Source organism: Eucyclogobius newberryi, unplaced genomic scaffold, assembly GCF_026437365.1.
Source record: "Eucyclogobius newberryi isolate DKJ021-1_F unplaced genomic scaffold, fEucNew1.0.hap1 SCAF_8, whole genome shotgun sequence".
NCBI classification, from domain to species: Eukaryota; Metazoa; Chordata; class Actinopteri; order Gobiiformes; family Gobiidae; genus Eucyclogobius; species Eucyclogobius newberryi.
Window position 1 is genome coordinate 31,799,459 of NW_027316500.1, and position 17,834 is coordinate 31,817,292.

The 17,834-nt window shown below is 43.1% G+C and overlaps 1 protein-coding gene across 1 annotated transcript; it reads left to right on the top strand.

The window, feature by feature from the left end:
• Nucleotides 1–1,918: 1,918 nt before the first annotated feature.
• Nucleotides 1,919–14,008, top strand: LOC140350817 (B-cadherin-like). The gene is made up of 16 exons (XM_072436332.1): nucleotides 1,919–1,969; nucleotides 4,879–4,938; nucleotides 5,029–5,154; nucleotides 6,244–6,405; nucleotides 7,041–7,185; nucleotides 7,872–8,044; nucleotides 8,136–8,264; nucleotides 8,346–8,531; nucleotides 9,600–9,844; nucleotides 10,230–10,372; nucleotides 11,321–11,412; nucleotides 12,032–12,164; nucleotides 12,317–12,526; nucleotides 12,802–12,923; nucleotides 13,035–13,178; nucleotides 13,754–14,008. Exons 1-16 carry the CDS (start codon nucleotides 1,919–1,921, stop codon nucleotides 14,006–14,008), a joined length of 2,376 nt encoding a protein of 791 aa, XP_072292433.1.
• Nucleotides 14,009–17,834: the final 3,826 nt, after the last annotated feature.

Sequence of the window (17,834 nt, forward strand, 5' to 3'; positions counted from 1 at the left end):
TATCAATGAAACCTGATCAGAGCGATCAAGTAGACAGACTTAGTACTTGTGTGAAGGAGATAAAAACCTGGATGACACTAAACTACCTGCTTCTTAACCCTGAAAAAACCGAGGTCATTGTGCTTGGCCCTAAGCATCTACGAGACGCTCTATCTGAGCAGATAGTCACACTGGACAATGTCAGTGTAGCCTCCAGTTCTACTGTAAGAAACCTTGGAGTCTTATTTGACCAGGAGCTCTCATTTAAAGCTCATATAAATCAAGCTTGTAAAACAGCCTATTTCCATTTGCGCAACATCGCCAAAATCAGAAGAATCCTGCCTAAAAGTGATGCCGAAAAACTTATCCATGCATTTGTAACGACTAGATTAGACTACTGTAACTCCCTGCTTGCAGCGTGTCCTAAAAGCTCCATAAAAAGCTTTCAACTGGTTCAAAATGCAGCAGCAAGATTACTAACAGGAACAAAAAGAAGAGAGCACATTACGCCAGTGCTGAAGTCTCTTCACTGGCTCCCCGTCGAGTCCAGAATCAAATTCAAAATTCTACTCTTGACCTACAAAGCCATAAATGACATGGCCCCATCCTACCTCAAAGATGCTATAGAACCATATCATCCAAACAGAGCTCTTCGCTCTCAGAATGCCGGCCTTCTGGTGGTGCCAAGAGTCTCTAAAAGTACTGTAGGAGGTAGAGCGTTTAGCTACCAAGCCCCTGTGTTATGGAATCAGCTCCCGACCCATGTTAAATATGCTGACACAGTCTCTTCATTTAAGTCCAGGCTTAAAACGTTCCTCTTTGAAATCGCTTATGGTCAGAGTAGTTAGGAACAGAAAGATAAACCCACAGCTTCAGCTACGCTGCCCTAGGAGTAACTGTGCTGGGGGAAGTATGACAGCTTGAGCACTATCCTCTTCTTCTGACTACTTATGCTATCAAACAATATTTATTTTTTAATTCCACTTGCAAACTGTTCACCGCCTTCTTTTTCTTTCTCTCACTCCTGAGGACCTGTGGACCCAGATGTCCCTCTCCTGGTGAAGTGGTCCCTGCCCCATGTGGACGGTCCCTCATCTGCCTGAAGAGTGGCTCCAGCTCGACTCAGTCGGTCCCTCATCTGCCTGAAGAGTGGGTCCAGCTCCAGTCTCCTCGTGTCCGTCTGTCCGTCTGTGAGAGTCGGATCTCTCCTTCACTGGAACTCCTCCAGGTTTCTACGCTTTTTTCCCAAAGAGGTTTTTTTTGTAGTTTTTCCTGGCCGAGAAGGAGAGTCTAAGGACAGAGGACCCTGGGACATCGTCCCTCGCCACCACAGACATTGTCTGACTCCATCGCCACCACAGACATTGTTGATTCATTTCTCCCTGTGGCCCTCAGAGGCAACTGTTGTTGTGATTTTGGGCCTTACAAAAATAAATTGATTTGATCTGTCCACAGTAGATGCACAATGACAACAACGGAAGTAACAAAGCCTAAAGAATAAAGTCGAAAGAATAAAGCCTAAAGAATAAAGTCGAAAGAATAAAGTCTAAAGAATAAAGCCTAAAGAATAAAGTCAAAAGAATAAAGCCTAAAGAATAAAGTCAAAAGAATAAAGCCTAAAGAATAAAGTCTAAAGAATAAAGTCTAAAGAATAAAGCCTAAAGAATAAAGTCAAAAGAATAAAGCCTAAAGAATAAAGTCTAAAGAATAAAGTCTAAAGAATAAAGCCTAAAGAATAAAGTCGAAAGAATAAAGTCGAAAGAATAAAGCTGAAAGCCTAAAGAATGAAGTCTAAAGAAAAATAATAAAGTCTAAAGAATAAGTCTGCAACGCTTTGATACCAGCCGCCATGAAACACCAAAGAAGAAGAAGAAAAGGATAATTCAACAGTTTTATCTGAGGATTACACCATAAAACACCAAAGAAGAAGACGACTCCGATGGGGACGGCCACGTTTGCAGCGTTGGGCGCTTTGCTCATCGTGTTACAGGTGAGATTAGTTTGTTTGAGTCGGACGCTTCCTGTTGTTGTTGTTGTTGTTGTTTTATGGCGGTTGGCATCCAAGTGTTGCATTACCGCCAGACTTTATTCCTCAGACTTTGTCGTAGTCCTCAGACTCTGTCGTAGTTGTATTCTTCTTTAGTCAGTAAAACACCCGGTGAAGTGGATTCACTGCGAACTGTCATTGATTTTGTGTCAAATGACACGTGGTGTCTCGTGAAACCCGTGGTAAATCAACTTCAGGAAGTCTGTGGGGCGGCGTAGCTCAGTGGTAGAGTGCTCGTCTTCTGATCCAAAGGTCGGCGGTTCGACTCCCCGCTCCCAGAGCGGTCAGATCCACTGGCCCGCAGGTTGGTGGTGCGATTGCAGCTGCCTCATGTGAATACTGCCGTTGTGTCCTTGGGCAAGACACTTAACCCAACTTGCCCCCCAGTGTCTGCGTACATCTGGGGTGTGAATGTGTGTGTGAATGGGTGACTGGTTCCTTGATGTAAAGCGCTTTGAGTACCTTGACGGTAGAAAAGCGCTATATAAATGTGACCATTTATTTATTTAAAGATTAAAATTCTAAAGTTTCATTGATCCTGCCCAACAAATAATTGTATATTGCGACATTATGTACATTTTACGTTGTTGTGTCAACAAAGGGTACAAGAGTAGAAAAAATGCTTGATTTTTCTTTGTTTCATTCAATTAATTAATTACAACTCTCAACAATTGGAATGTTCAATTTCCTGGACTTTTTTGATTGTGCTTTTGCCAAATTTAGCGAAATAATTTGTCCCTCAAGAAATATCAATTTGCTCGTATTTCTACACGATGAGAGCTTTTTCCTCTGGTTTGTGTGACTTCTCATCAAGTCCCGGAGCTAAATGGCTAATTACTGCATCAAAATGCGGTTCCGACTCGAGTTAGCTGAAGTTTTCATGTAATAGTGCTGCGCGGGCGTGACCTCAGAATATTAATGAGCACTACAAATGTCCTGTATGTTAGTCAAACACTTTCATATTACATATGCGACTACGACTACATCAAATTGATGGAAGATGACGTCCCAGGAGTGAAGCTGAAACAGCATAAAGTAGAAGAACATTCTGTATTAGTTGAAGCGATGTTTACGGTGCAGAGGACGTCGTATTAGCAGAAAGAAGGCTGAACTTGTAGAAAGGTACGTCCGGGCTTTCAGCGTCTTCATCTAGACCAGGCATGCCCAAACTACGGCTCACGGGCCAAAAGCGGCCCTCAGACCAATTTTTGGCGGCCCTCCAGCTTGGTCCAAGCATTTTGATGTTATAACAGCCTATTATTAGTGTCCCAAGTAGTATTAAAGGTGTGGAGAATCATCGAAACTATGTCAAATGCAAAATTCTGAAGGATTCACTTTCAAATTCGATTGGGTTGTTTGTGTTCCATACAAGTTTCAAAATGCGGCCCTCGGTGAAAAAAGTTTGGACACCCCTGATCTAGACTCTTCTCTCTCTCCTCGGTTCACAACAAGTCAGAGTTTTGAACATTATGACATGGCATTTGTAAGTGTCTACGCGCCTAAATAAAACTCATGTTAATTCTACAGCGTGAGCGGAACACGATAAACGTGATACATTCGGAGGTGTAAACCAGGTCTAAATTCTTTTCTTCTGTGTCTACTTCTTTATCTGTCTGCTTTGCATCAATGAAATTTCCCCATGTGGGACAATAAAGGAATATCTTATCTTATCTTATCTTATCTGAAATACTCCACAAAATAATCCGATTTGAGCGTTGTTGTTTGCCCTGTTTCCAATGGGATTTGATGGTATAGCAGTTTTCATTGTCTTATTTCCGGGTACTCGCTGATGCCGCGGTGACTTCACATGGCTATTTTTAGCTCAGCTGCGTTGATCTATTGAGTGACTTTTGATTATGTTTTCAAGTCTTTCGAGCATTAAAAGTTACGTTTTTGGGCTTGGCGTATCGTAATTGTCCGGTAACAGGTGCCAAAGTCGATATCGATCATGGTTCGAGTGTTTAAGCAGCTTTTGTTTGTATTTTAAGTGTTTAGAACAATTTAAAGTGACACCAAGGAGCTTTTACTTGTCGTCCACTTGATAAAATATGTATAACTTTAGTCTTTAAAGTGAATAGTTTGAGCTAAATGCACTTTGATAGCGCCATTTTTGGCCCTTGTGTGTGTACAGCTTTTGTTGGTGTTTTCACGTGTTTAGAACGACTCAAGGCGACGTTTTGGGGCTCGACTTATAAACGTGTTGGTAAATCGAGTTAAAAGTCAATACAATGCTCAGTTTGAGCTAAAAATGCTCGTGAAATCACTTTTGGGTTGAACTGGGGCGTCGTGCCGCTGATGACGTCATGACGCAGCGGCGGCAGGTGTTGCGTGTGCAGTGACGCACCGGTGGGTTTCGGCGCCGCTGACCCCGAAATGGCGGCGATTGAACATGGTTTCTGTGCGGTTTGAGTTTCTTTCACGGGGTCAAAGGTCAGACTTCTGCCACCGGCGCCACGGGTTCACTTTTCACACGTTTAAGTGAAATAATGCGACGTTTAAACGGGGATTTTACCTGGATTCTTTTACATTTAACAACACTAACTCTTTTGTATGAATGTCACAATATCAAATGTCAGTGTGATGAATTAACATCACAAAATGACCCTTATTACAAAGCTATATTCAAAAGATTTAGTTTGTTGTGAAATTAAAACAAATTACGTAGTGCTGAATTTTTAAACATCTAAACACATTCATATTTCATTTTGGCCTATTATAGTAAACTAAAACTAACTATTATTAGTCTATATTGTAAAGATGTGTCTCGTTTTGTCATAAAAACTGTACAAAAGTGTCTATATGTGAATGGTCTTGAAAGTTGTTCTTTTCCTCACGTACGCTGTTCTTTTTAGAGTCTGATGGCTGCTTCTGTCCCTGTTGAAGAGGTTCACAGCCGCCTGAAACGCCAAACTGTAAGAAGCGTGTTAAATACACACAATTTGAATCGTTTGTTTGTTTGTTTGTTTTGTTTAACATGTTTTAACGTGTTTCAGATGGAGGAGGACGAGGCGGTGCTAGGTGGAGCGACTAAAGGCCTGAAGAGGAGGAAGAGGGATATGGAGTGGGTGATCCCCGACATCAACTTGCCTGAAAACAACAGAGGGCCTTTCCCGAAGAAAGTGACTCAGGTGAGAAACTGTGCAGGGACGGCTCAAAGCGGCAGCCATTTTGGATAAAGCCAACATTCGTCACTATTAAAAGAATGGATCATGTTTTGATAATCGTGACTTTACAGACTCTAAGACACGATTGAAAACACCTTTTTTTTATATCAAAGACACTTCTCAAAATGTCAAAAGATAATAAACCATTTCTGATTTTCATGAATTATACGCTTTATTTATGAATATTCTCCATCTAGAAACCTTCAGTCTCCATATTTGGCCCAGTATTATCATCTTTATTTAATTAAAAATGCATTTAAAAAGTGTCAATGTACAACAGAAACCACTAAAACAGTTGTTAGTTGCAGTCCTAAGAGCAATAACATCTCTTACATTTGTATTGCACATTTATTTAAAGTGATTTACATTAAGCAAATACAATGCACAAGACGAGAACGAACAAATAAATAAACTATAACATTTATTACATAAAGTGGGTCTTTCATAACGATTCATGGCAAATTTTTGCGTAACATCTAAAACCAGGTGAAATGTTACATTCTCGGGTTCGGCGCGGCGTCAGGTGAACAGTTTTGCTCATCAACGCCGGTCGCCATTTTTATGAAACTACAGTGGAACGTAATGTGTAGAAATGAACTTAAATGGCACTAAAACACCAGGAACGGCCCCAAAGCTGAAGACTGCTTCTTTTAGGTCCGTATTCCACTCTCAAGTCTTATGATTGTGTCAAATGTAGACGTGGGTAATATATCGACCTTTAGATCATATTCTGTTTAATTTGGAGCCTAACCCATTGTCAGAGTTCAAACTTGTGATGCATTAGAATCAACTGCAGCGTTGTAAGTGTCCTGTGGCGCTGCAGGGGCCCTAACCATGGGGGTCTAACCATGGGGGACTAACCTTGGGGAACTAACCTTGGGGGCCTAACCATGGGGGCCTAACCATGGGGGCCTAACCTTGGGGAACTAACCTTGTGGGCCTAACCTTGGGGGCCTAACCTTGGGGGCCTAACCTTGGGGGCCACAGATGGGGTCACTTATATTTGCATAGACCACACCCCTTTTACTCCAGTCCACTCCCATGTGTTTTTAGATCCGTATCCGTTCCAGTGACGGCAAAGCTCATGTGGTTCGCTACAGCATCACGGGCCCCGGGGCCGATCAGCCTCCTGAGGGACTCTTCACTATAGACACGACCTCTGGGATGATTTATGTGACGCAGCCTCTGGACAGAGAAGCCACTGACCACTACACTGTGAGTCCAAGTCAAGTACAGGGGTCACTACAGGGGTCAATAACTCTCACTGAGCTTCACTTTGAGAACATCTTCACAAGACCTATCATAACATATACTTAAACAGTATTATTATAGGTCAAGTTATTTTCCAAAGTGTATCAGTTAATTATATTGTATATCAAATAGTCTGATGATGGTTTTAAAATAAATTGAAATGTTTTGTTGCTCAATTTGAAAGTAGATTTTTGGTATAATAAACAAGGTTTCCAAGTACTAAGTGAACAAGAGGGAGGACCAAGCACACCCCTGCCTCACCCTTTTTTCCAGAGTCGTGGATCTAATGGGGTCAAATGACAATTACATTTAATTATTTATATTTGACTGTTGTAATTAACCCCAATATTTTGTATGACTAAATCATTGATTTAAACACTTTAAATTGAGGCCAAATGACTCAAAGTGTTGACTTCATTCTGTGGTTTTCATGTTTTGTGAAATTCTGAGGTTAATCCCAGTTTCTCCAGTGAAATGACATTATGTTCCACTCAAACCTTTCCTGAAGTACAGACTTTAGAATGCTTTTTGGAAATGGCTCATGTGGAAGAGTTGACTTTCCTTTCATGTTTAGTATTAACACTTTGTCCTTTTCTCAGCTCATGGTTCATGCTGTTGCTGAAGGCTCCGGTCAGGATGAAGAACTCACGGAGATTAAATTAATTGTGGACGACATGAACGACAACCGGCCGGTCTTTACCAACGACACGTACTTTGGCGAAGTGGCAGAGTCGTCACCTCTCAGTAATGATCACCTCTGTTCATTATGCACCTTTATGTAACGCACACGCAGCTCATTCAACTCCACACAACATGGCAAATAAAAGACACTTCCAAATGATACTAATGCACACCAGGTCTAAATAATCCTCCCATTTACTCCAGAGTCGCTCAAATTGGTCCATTTTCCGTTTGCCAGTGATGTCGGTCCAGTTTGTGTCATCTATTGTTTGTGATTGTGTTTTCCCTGCTCCCAGCAATATATTCCAAAGGTATCCATTGATTGTGTCCATGATCGGAGTTTTGAGTTCCAAATGCATAGTTCTGAAATTGAGAGTGACGTGTGATTGACATGTGTCCAGTTTTCATATTTTACAAGAATAATGACTGTTGGGATCTGCTGCCTGTCCGGTCCATGGCTTTTTCTGTGTGCGGGTTTTACATCCAAACACTGATCCGTCTGGGCCAATTCACTGGTCCACATTTACTTGTAAACCTTTTTCTTTTTTAAATAAAAGCCTATCCCTAACCCTAAAAAATAAATAAAAAATACAATTAAAAATAAAATAGAATAAATAAACTTAAAATTAGAATTAAATTAGAATTAAATTTTAATTAAATTAAAAAACATACAATTAAAATAAAATAAACATAAAATATGAATAAATACAAATAGATAAATACATTTTACTCTGCATTTTCTTCTTTAGATTATAACATCCTGCAGGTGACAGCGACCGACGCAGATGAGGAGGGGACGACTAACACTCTTATTCAGTTCAAGATCCTGGACCAGGAGCCAAAGACTCCCTCATCCGACATGTTCACCATCAACCCCGTCAACGGCTTCATCCGAGTGAACGCTCAAGGCCTGGACAAAGAGGTGTGTTTCAATCTAAAGGTCTCACTTGCTTTACTCTGCCGCGTCTGCCCTGTGGCTGTGGCCTCAAGTCTGTGGATCTGGTCTGTTACAGAAGAACACAAAGTACACTCTGGAGATCCAGGCGGCCGACATGGAAGGAAATGGACTCACCGGGAAAACTAAAGTCATTCTGACCGTAACCGACAGCAACAACAACGCCCCGGCCTACGAGCAAACGCAGGTGAGGGCGGGGTTTAGACCTGGTTCAGTCCTGGTTTGTGTTTTTGGTTCGGTCCTGGTCTTATTCTCTCCATTTCTTCAGTACACGGCCACAGTCGCTGAGAATAAGAAAGACACTATGGTGGTGAAGATGCTGGTGACGGACAAGGACGACGCCCACACGCCGGCCTGGAACGCCAAATTCACCATCGTCGACGGCGACGTAAATGGGCTGTTCTTCGTGGAAACCGGCCCCAACAAACAGGAGGGAATCATCTCCACTGCAAAGGTACAAAAGACTCATATTGTGGTGATGGTAATCGTTCTGTGGATTGTACAAACAAAAAGGCCAAAATATTAAAGAATAAACGGTGGATTTCATCAATATTTCCCTCTAGAAGACTTCAGACCTAACAATATTCCAACCCATACTTGGTTAAAATGTTCTGCCCCTCTTCTTTATACAAGTTTCACCTAATTTGAGCTGGAACAAATGCCCAAGGAAGAGATTTGTTAGGTCTGTATAAATCTATCTGGTGTGTGTAGCCAGGGCCTCATTGGCTCCGTTTGATCAGGACGCCAACATTTTACTTTGTGCTACATTTTTCAAAAACCAAAAAGTAAAAAATCCCCCAAGAAAACCAAAACAGACACATGAAAATGTTTGAATCTGTAGGAGCCGCTTCTTCACTTTGAGCAGTTTTGGACCAACATGTCAGACTTTAACAATTTACTCAGCACTACTTCCTGTATTTAAAAAAAATCCAACCTCTTTGATGGGATAGTACCTGTGGTGATTTATCATAATTTACACAGGGAGTAATAATTGGCTTAACATGAAGTGTTCCCTTTAATGACGTGATCACCATTTTCCCTCAAAGAGGAACTGGCAAATATTTATCCCAGTGAAGCACAAAACAGACTTGAGTCTCGCGCTGCAGCTTCAGCTTCTGACACGAGCGACACCACATGACACAGATGTGTTGGTCACGTGACTGTGACACACAGAGTGACACAGCCCGACACAAGCGTCACTTTCAGAGCTCAACTCGTTTGGCTCATCACTACTGAGTGGCTCTGATCCACAAACATGGCCACATTAGCATGTCAGAGGAAAGCTAGCTTTTTTACTCGTCTATAGAATTCACACTCCCTTGTCAGGAGTTGACTTTTGTCCCTCTACTGGCTGCACCTCCATACACGCCGTAGTCATTTAACGCTTTTTAACACTTTTCTTACGTTCTAAAACATGAGATGCCAAAGTAGTGTCATTGGAGTATTTTTAAAGACGACTGATACAAAGCATCAGATTTGTCTTTTCCTGACTTAAATAAACCTGTGCCTCGCTCCGTCCCAGGGCCTGGACTTCGAGGAGAGTCAGACTCACACTCTGCTGGTCGCCGTGGAGAATGAGGTGCCCTTCGCCATCAAGCTGCCCACCGCCACGGCAACCGTCGTTGTCACAGTTGCGGATGTAAACGAAGCACCCATCTTCAAACCCACCGTAAAGCAGGTCTCCAAACGCGAGGACCTGGATTTGGAATCTGAGGTGGTCCAGTACACGGCCTACGACCCCGACACGGCCCGCAACCAGAAAGTCATGTGAGTGTCCCGGGAAGCAGTCTCGGGAGGGGTTTGTGGGAGGGGTTTGTGGGAGGGGTTTGTGGGAGGGGTTTGCGGGAGGCGTCTCGGGAGGGGTTTATGGGAGGGGTTTGTAGGAGGGGTTTGTGGGAGGGGTTTGTGGGATTGGTTTGTGGGAGGGGTTTGTGGGAGGCGTCTCGGGAGGGGTTTATGGGAGGGGTTTGTAGGAGGGGTTTGTGGGAGGGGTTTGTGGGAGGGGTTTGCGGGAGGGGTTTGTGGGAGGGGTTTGTGGGAGGGGTTTGTGGGAGGCGTCTCGGGAGGGGTTTATGGGAGGGGTTTGTAGGAGGGGTTTGTGGGAGGGGTTTGCGGGAGGCGTGTCAGGTGATCCCTCATGTTTGTGTCTCAGGTATCGTATCGTGAGCGACCCGGCCGGCTGGCTCAACGTGGCCAAAGACACTGGACTGGTCACAGTGAAGTCGCCGATGGACCGAGAGTCTTTGTTTGTGAAGAACGACATTTATACAGCTCTGATCGGCGCCTACGACAACGGTACAAACCACGCTAATAATCACTCCTCCTGCAGCTTTTACAGCATCGTCACGGCAGCTTCAACAACAACCAAAATATCGTCATGACAACATCAATAATATTGTGGGCTTTATATTACAAGCTTCTCTAGACCATGATCTTTGTACATTTGATAATATTACTATCATAGTCTGAAACTACCGTATTTTCCGGACTATAAGTCGCACCAGCCAAAAAATGCATAATAGAGAAGAAAAAAACATATATAAGTCGCATTTTTGGGGGAAATTTATTTTATAAAATCCAAGACCAAGAACAGACATTTCATCTTAAAATGCAGTTTAAATAATAACAGATTAGAGAACATGGTGAATAGGTGTACGTATGCTAACGCTAACACCTTCAGCTACATGACATATGCTAACGCTAACACCTTCAGCTACATGACGTATGCTAACGCTAACACCTTCAGCTACATGACGTATGCTAACGCTAACACCTTCAGCTACATGACGTATGCTAACGCTGACACCTTCAGCTACATGAGGTACAGACAGAACTGTGGTAAGTGTCTGGTATGTTAACGTAGCATATGAACAGTTATTCAGATAACTATAGCATAAAGAACATGCTAACAAGTTTAGCAAAGCATCAGTTTTACCCCAAATCACTAAATCCACTGAATTCTTCTTTCTCTGTGTCACTTCTAAACAACTCCACAAACTCCAGAGGAAGAGGAAGTGCAGATTCTTCTTCTGCGTCGCTTAGAGTCTAGAGCGCCCTCTTGTGGTTGTCAGTGTGAAAATAACGAATAATATCACGTATAAGTTGCTCTGGAGTATAAGTCGCACCCCGGACAAAACTATGTAAAAAGTATTAGATCATTTTCTAATCCTGTTTCCCTTGATGTGAACTGGAGCGTTTCTGGATAAAGTCTTAAATTGTTGTCCCTCCTCCTCTTTTCTCCAGACGAGGTTCCAGCCACAGGAACAGGAACTCTGCAGATAAAGCTGGAGGACGTGAGCGACAACGCCCCGGCCGTCGATGACCGCGACATCAAGGTCAGCACAAACTGATTATTATTTCATAACCCTCGGTCCAGAGAATAAGCCTGTGATTTCGGGCGTTGAATTGTGAATTTAAAGACACTTCCTTTACAATCTGTTACCTTGATTGGCGTGCAGGTGATGCAGATTTGAATCCACGCATAAAATATGGCTTTCCCTTCATTTGTGGCGTGTTTAATCAAATTGAAATGTTTTTTTTGTTTCTGAAGCTCGTCTGACTCGGTCGTTTGAACTGTGTTTGTGGGTGTAATCCCTCATTCGTCCAGGAGGGGTCCATTGTAGAAAAATATTCAGTTGTTTTATCTGGACGTTTCAATTCTCATCCAAGAGTCATTTTGCGAATCAGGAGCGGGAACTCAGATATTTATCCTGCTCTGGGTAGGCCCTGCCCACCTGGCGGGACCTCCTGATGAAAATGTTGTTGGCATCAACAGAAACTAAACCTCTTTGTTTTCTTTCAAACAAGCCTCTTTGTTTACTGTCAGTCCTTAAAAAGGCTTTCAACTTCTATTGTCCCAGACTAAATGCAAATGTTTGGACGTAGCAGCTTCAGTCGCTCTAAAGTGTTTCCTGTGTTTCTCCTGTGTGTTTCCTGTGTGTTGTCTCTGCTCAGGTGTGTAACAAAGAACCAGTGCCTCACCTGCTGAGCGTCACCGACAAAGACGGGCCGGGCTTTTCTGCCCCGTTCAGAGTCGAACTGCAAGGATCGTCCACGGCCAACTGGACCGCACACATGACTGACAGCAGTGAGTGACACACAACACACAACACACAACACACAACACACAACACACAACACACAACACACAACACACAACACACAACACACACACACACACGCATGAATGACAGCAGAGCAATAAACTTGTAATAGTCTGATAAACCCGTTCCTCCTCAGACTCTGGGATCGTCCTGCTCCTGACCACAGACCTGGACCCGGGCTTCTACGACGTGCAGCTGCAGGTGTATGACGCTGAGGGTGAGAACCAACTGTCCACGGTCAAGGCCCAGGTCTGCTCCTGCAAAGGTCCAGACGTGATGTGTGAAGGCCGAGCTGCAGGAGGAACCATCATCCTGGGGGTGCTGGCTGGGATCATGCTCCTGCTCAGTGAGTTCACTTTACACTCATCCATGTTCTACCACCAGGGACTTTGGGCCTGAGGCGGGTTCACCCTGGACAGGGGCCGGCGTCGGGTGAACAGGGCGGAGCTAATGATCTACATTACTATATATTATCATATTATATATCCTGCTTTAGGATCGTCCGTGACATAAAGTGAACTTCGACATGTCAGTTCAGATGGTTCAGAGTTACTGCAGCTTCACTTTAGTGTTAGTTTCAGTGATGGTTCTGGTCCATATTTACCTGACTTTTGGTTTCAGTGATGGCTCGGCTGCTCTTCGCTCGACGCAAACGAGAGGATCAGATAGAACCTGTGCTTCAAGAAGACGACAGAGACATTATCTACTACTACAACAAGCAGGGCGGAGGAGAAGACGAGCAGGTGCTGAAACCACTACTATTCACACTACATCTCCTACACCTCCTACACCTCCCTTATCTCTCCCCTCTGGTCCTACTGTGCGTCTGGTCTAAACGCGATTGTCTCCCTCAGACTTTGGACCTGAGCATTCTCCACCGCGCCCTGGAAAACAGACCTGAAGTCTTCAGAAACTACGTGGTTCCGAACTTCTTGCCCGCTCTGCAGTTTCGCCCTCGACCAGCCAATCACGACGAGATCGGGAACTTCATCGATGAAGTAAGACGCACAAACGTTCAGTCACGACACATCCTCGTTTGTTAAACCACCGTTTCATCCACAGAAAAGTATCGAAAGGAAAACGTCAGAAATGCATCAAAATATGAATCATTACTCTCACTCGCACAACATTTTAGTCGTCAGTTCAATGGTCAGTGTTTAATTTTTAAGGTGGTCGAAAGTCAAATGAACATTATTATTAATCTGTGTAATTCCCTCTGAAGCCAGTAGATGAAGCGAAAACTCTGGCAGTCTCCTGGGAAACGGCAAAGATACATTTCCTCCATTTCCTCCATCTCCTCCATCTTCTCCATCTCTTCCATCTTCTCCATCTCCTCCATCTCTTCCATCTCCTCCATCTCTTCCATCTCTTCCATCTCCTCCATCTCTTCCATCTTCTCCATCTCTTCCATCTTCTCCATCTCCTCCATCTCTTCCATCTCTTCCATCTCCTCCATCTCTTCCATCTCCTCCATCTCCTCCATCTCCTCCCGCATCTTAAACTCGAGCTGCCAAACTAAAGTCCCTCAGGAGCAGGTTTACAGAACACTAACGATCTCGCTCTGTCCCTGTAGAAGCTGAAGGTGGCGGACAACGACTTGACGGTGACGCCCAACGACTTGCTGCTGGTGTTCAACGACGAGGGCGATGGCTCGGATGTCGGCTCGCTCTCGTCGCTCAACTCGTCCAGCTCCGGCGACCAGGACTTCCACTACCTGCACGAGTGGGGCCCGCGCTTCAAGAAGCTCGCCGACATGTTCGGAGGAAGCAACGACGATGACGACATGATCCAAGGAGGAGGCGAGGAGGAGGAGGACGACATGATCTAAGGAGGAGGCGAGGAGGAGGCAAGGAGGAGGAGGACAACATGATCTAAGGAGGAGGCGAGGAGGAGGAGGACGGCATGATCTAAGGAGGAGGCGAGGAGGAGGCAAGGAGGAGGAGGACAACATGATCCAAGGAGGAGGCGAGGAGGAGGACGACGACATGATCTAAGGAGGAGGCGAGGAGGAGGCGAGGAGGAGGACGACGACATGATCTAAGGAGGAGGCGAGGAGGAGGCAAGGAGGAGGAGGACAACATGATCTAAGGAGGAGGCGAGGAGGAGGACGACGACATGATCCAAGGAGGAGGCGAGGAGGAGGAGGACGACATGATCTAAGGAGGAGGACGACATGATTATCGAGTAAATGAGAACCGTCTGCAAAATATACTCGAAGTCAAAAAGTGATTGAATTCCATGTTTTTTATCTTGATTTGTGCTTTTTTAAGAATGTAAGTTTCCAGTGACGGGTAAAAAGAGTTTGACTTTCAGAGTTACTGTTTAGATGAGATATTGAGCTGAAATGCCTTATTTTTGACTCTAAAATGGTCCGGTTTATGCTCTTTTTTTGTCCTGAATAATCACTTATTATAAACGGGACCATGTTTAATTTCAGACATTATATTTACTGTTCTGAATGTGGTGGTTTTATTTTATGTCACTGGTTTTGAATCCTTTACATTAAAAATGTTTTTTTAAGTTTTAAAAGTTCTCTGGTCCTTTCTCTTCGACAGTCGCAAACGCTGTCCGGATTTTTTATTGTTTTTCATATACAATTATTATACGACTGTGAATCAGTGTTTTTTAATCTGCAAATAAAAAGTGATGGTAATTATTTGAGAGGCGTTAGTTACTTTTATTCGTCGTGGAAACATGCCACAGAAAAATGCATTTTTGAGGGAAACTAATTTGATAAAAAAGACATTTCAAAAACAGAAATACAATAACAACTCTGGCACCAGCAGGAGGCCGGTCCATGTTTAGTCCTGACTCTGGCAGTAGTAGTAGTAGTAGTATCAGTAGTAGTATCAGTAGTAGTAGTAGTAGTAGTAGTAGTTGCAGTTGTAGTAGTAGTATTACTAGTAGTAGTAGTAGTAATAGTAGTAATAGTAGCAGTAGAGGTATTAGTATTAGTAGTAGTAGTATCAGTAGTAGTAGTAGTAGTAGTAGTAGTAGTAGTAGTAGTAGTAGTAGTAGTAGAATCAGTAGTAACATTAGTAGAAGTAGTAGTATTAGAAACAGTAGTAATAGTAAAAGAAACCAGGCATTTAAAAGGTTAAAAAGTCATGTCTGAGCTGAAATGGCGTCATCTGCTGGACAAACAAACACACTGCAGCTAATTCATTCATTCATTGTTCGTTCATTCTAACCCTATTTTTTTGTTATATTATTATTATTATTATTATTATTATTATTATTATTAGTAGTAGTAGTAGTAGTAGTAGTAGTTGTAGTATAAGTAGTACCAGTAGTAGTAGTAGTAGTAACAGTAGAAGTAGTAGAAGTATACTCATACGTCATAAGGCGCTGGTACAGCTGGCAGCCCGGTGTAAACGCTCTCTCTTCTTTCTCACACTTATTGTGCTTTATCTCCTATATTTTGTAAATATAGTTAGTATATTTTTTCTATTTTACTGTACGATAGGGACACGCGCTGGAATAGTTTTTTAATTCAACTGTTTTTGACTTTTTTCGGCTGGATTTGAGCGTTTTTCGTTGCGTTCGTTGTGTTGTTGTGACGTGAGCTAGCTCCGAACTAGCCCACCAGCCCCCCCCCCCCCCCCCCGCGCCCTCCGGCCGCGCTAAAGTACGGCGTGTCGTCGGTACACGTTTATATACACGTTTATATGAAAGAGGAACTTCACGAACGATCGGGACACGCACTGGAATCGCTTTAAATTAACTTGTTTTGACTTTATTCGGCTGGATTGAGTGTTTTCGTCGTGTCGTTGCGATGTGTCTTGGCCCCGCCCCCCGGCTCCGGCCCCGCCCCCCGGCTCCGGCCCCGCCCCCCGGCCGGCGCCGTACCGCGTTTCCACAAAGGAGGAACTCATGAAACTGCGGAGAACAGTCGTCTTACCCGGAGATCGTCACGTTATCCCGGCGCAATACTGACCTAACCTAATACTGATGTGCAATTCTGTCGTATGTGCAATTGCTGTTGGAATTCATGTGCAATTCATGTGCAATCTATGTGCTGTCGTGACACATATTCATGTGCAATTACTGTCGGGATCACATGCAATGGTATTTATTTATTTATTTGTCTATGGGAGGTTTTATTTATAGGAGATCTTCTACTGAAAGTGTTTTTCAGACTTCCTATAAGTGATCTGTTCTTCTGGATCTACCTCTGTATCTACCTGCGTTGCACCAATGAAATTTCCCCATGTGGGACAATAAAGGAATATCTTATCTTATCTTATCTTATCTTAAGTAGCAGTAGCAGTAGTAGTAGTAGTAGTAGTAGTAGTAATAGTAGCAGTAGTAGAAGTAGTAGTAGGAGTAGTGATAGTAGTATTAGTGGTAGTAGTGGCAACAATTTTTGTAGTTGTAGTAATAGCAGCAGTAGTAGTATCAAATCAAATCAAATCAAATCAATTTATTTTTATAAGGCCCAAAATCACAACAACAGTTGCCTCTGAGGGCCACAGGGAGAAATGAATCAACAATGTCTGTGGTGGCGATGGACGATGTCCCAGGGTCCTCTGTCCTTAGACTCTCCTTCTCGGCCAGGAAAAACTACAAAAAAAAACCTCTTTGGGAAAAAAGCGTAGAAACCTGGAGGAGTTCCAGTGAAGGAGAGATCTGACTCTCACAGACGGACAGACGGACACGAGGAGACTGGAGCTGGACCTACTCTTCAGGCAGAAGAGGGACCGACTGAGGCGAACTGTAGTATTAGTAGTAGGGTTGTATCAGTAGTAGTATTAGTAGAAGTAGTAGTAGCAGTTGTAGTAGTAGTAGTAGTAGCAGCAGTAGCAGTAGCAGCAGCAGTAGTAGTAGTAGTAGTAGTAGTATTAGCAGCAGCAGTAGTAGTAGTAGTAGTAGTATTAGTAATAGCAGTAGCAGCAGCAGCAGCAGTAGTAGTAGTATTAGTTGCAGTAGTAAAAGAAACAGGGTTTTTAAAAGGTTAAAAGGTCATGTCTGAGGTGAAATTGCGCCTTCTGCTGGACAAACAAACACACTGCAGCTCATTAATTCATTGTTCATTCAAACCCTATTTATTTTATTATTAGTTGTAGTAGTAGTGGTAGTAGAAGCAGTTTCAGTATTAGTATTAGTATTAGTATTAGTATTAGTATTAGTATTAGTATTAGTATTATTAGTAGTAGTAGTAGTAGTAGTAGTAGTAGTAGTATTTGTAGTATTTGTAGTTGTAATCAGTAGTAGTATTAATATTAGCATTAGTAGTATTGTTAGTAGTAGTGGTAGTAGTAGTAGTAGTAGTAGTAGTAGTGGAAGTAGTGGTAGTAGTAGTAGTAGTAGTATAGTAGCAGCATTGGTAGTAGTATTACTAGTAGCAGTAGTAGTAGTAGTAGTAGTAGTTGAAGTTGTAGTATTAGTAGTAGTAGTTGAAGTTGTAGTATTAGTATTAGTATTAGTAGTAGTAGTAATAGTAACAGTAGTAATATTAGTAGCAGTAGTAGTATTAGTAGTAGTATCAGTAATGGAGCAGCAGCATCACAGAGAGGGAGAGGAAGAGGCTGGACAGAGTCATCAAGAAGTCCAGCTCCGTCCTGGGCTGTGCTCTGGACTCGGTGCAGGAGGTGGGGGACAGAAGGGTCCTGGCTAGATTCACATCTATGCTGGACCATGAGTCTCACCCCCTG

Bases quoted from the DNA above. Each gene is read 5' to 3' on its own strand.
- LOC140350817 (XM_072436332.1), top strand. From the start codon at position 1,919: ATGGGGACGGCCACGTTTGCAGCGTTGGGCGCTTTGCTCATCGTGTTA. The intron at 7,186-7,871 runs GTAATGATCACC...TTTCTTCTTTAG, and splicing joins GGCAGAGTCGTCACCTCTCA to ATTATAACATCCTGCAGGTG. The intron at 9,845-10,229 runs GTGAGTGTCCCG...TTTGTGTCTCAG, and splicing joins GCCCGCAACCAGAAAGTCAT to GTATCGTATCGTGAGCGACC.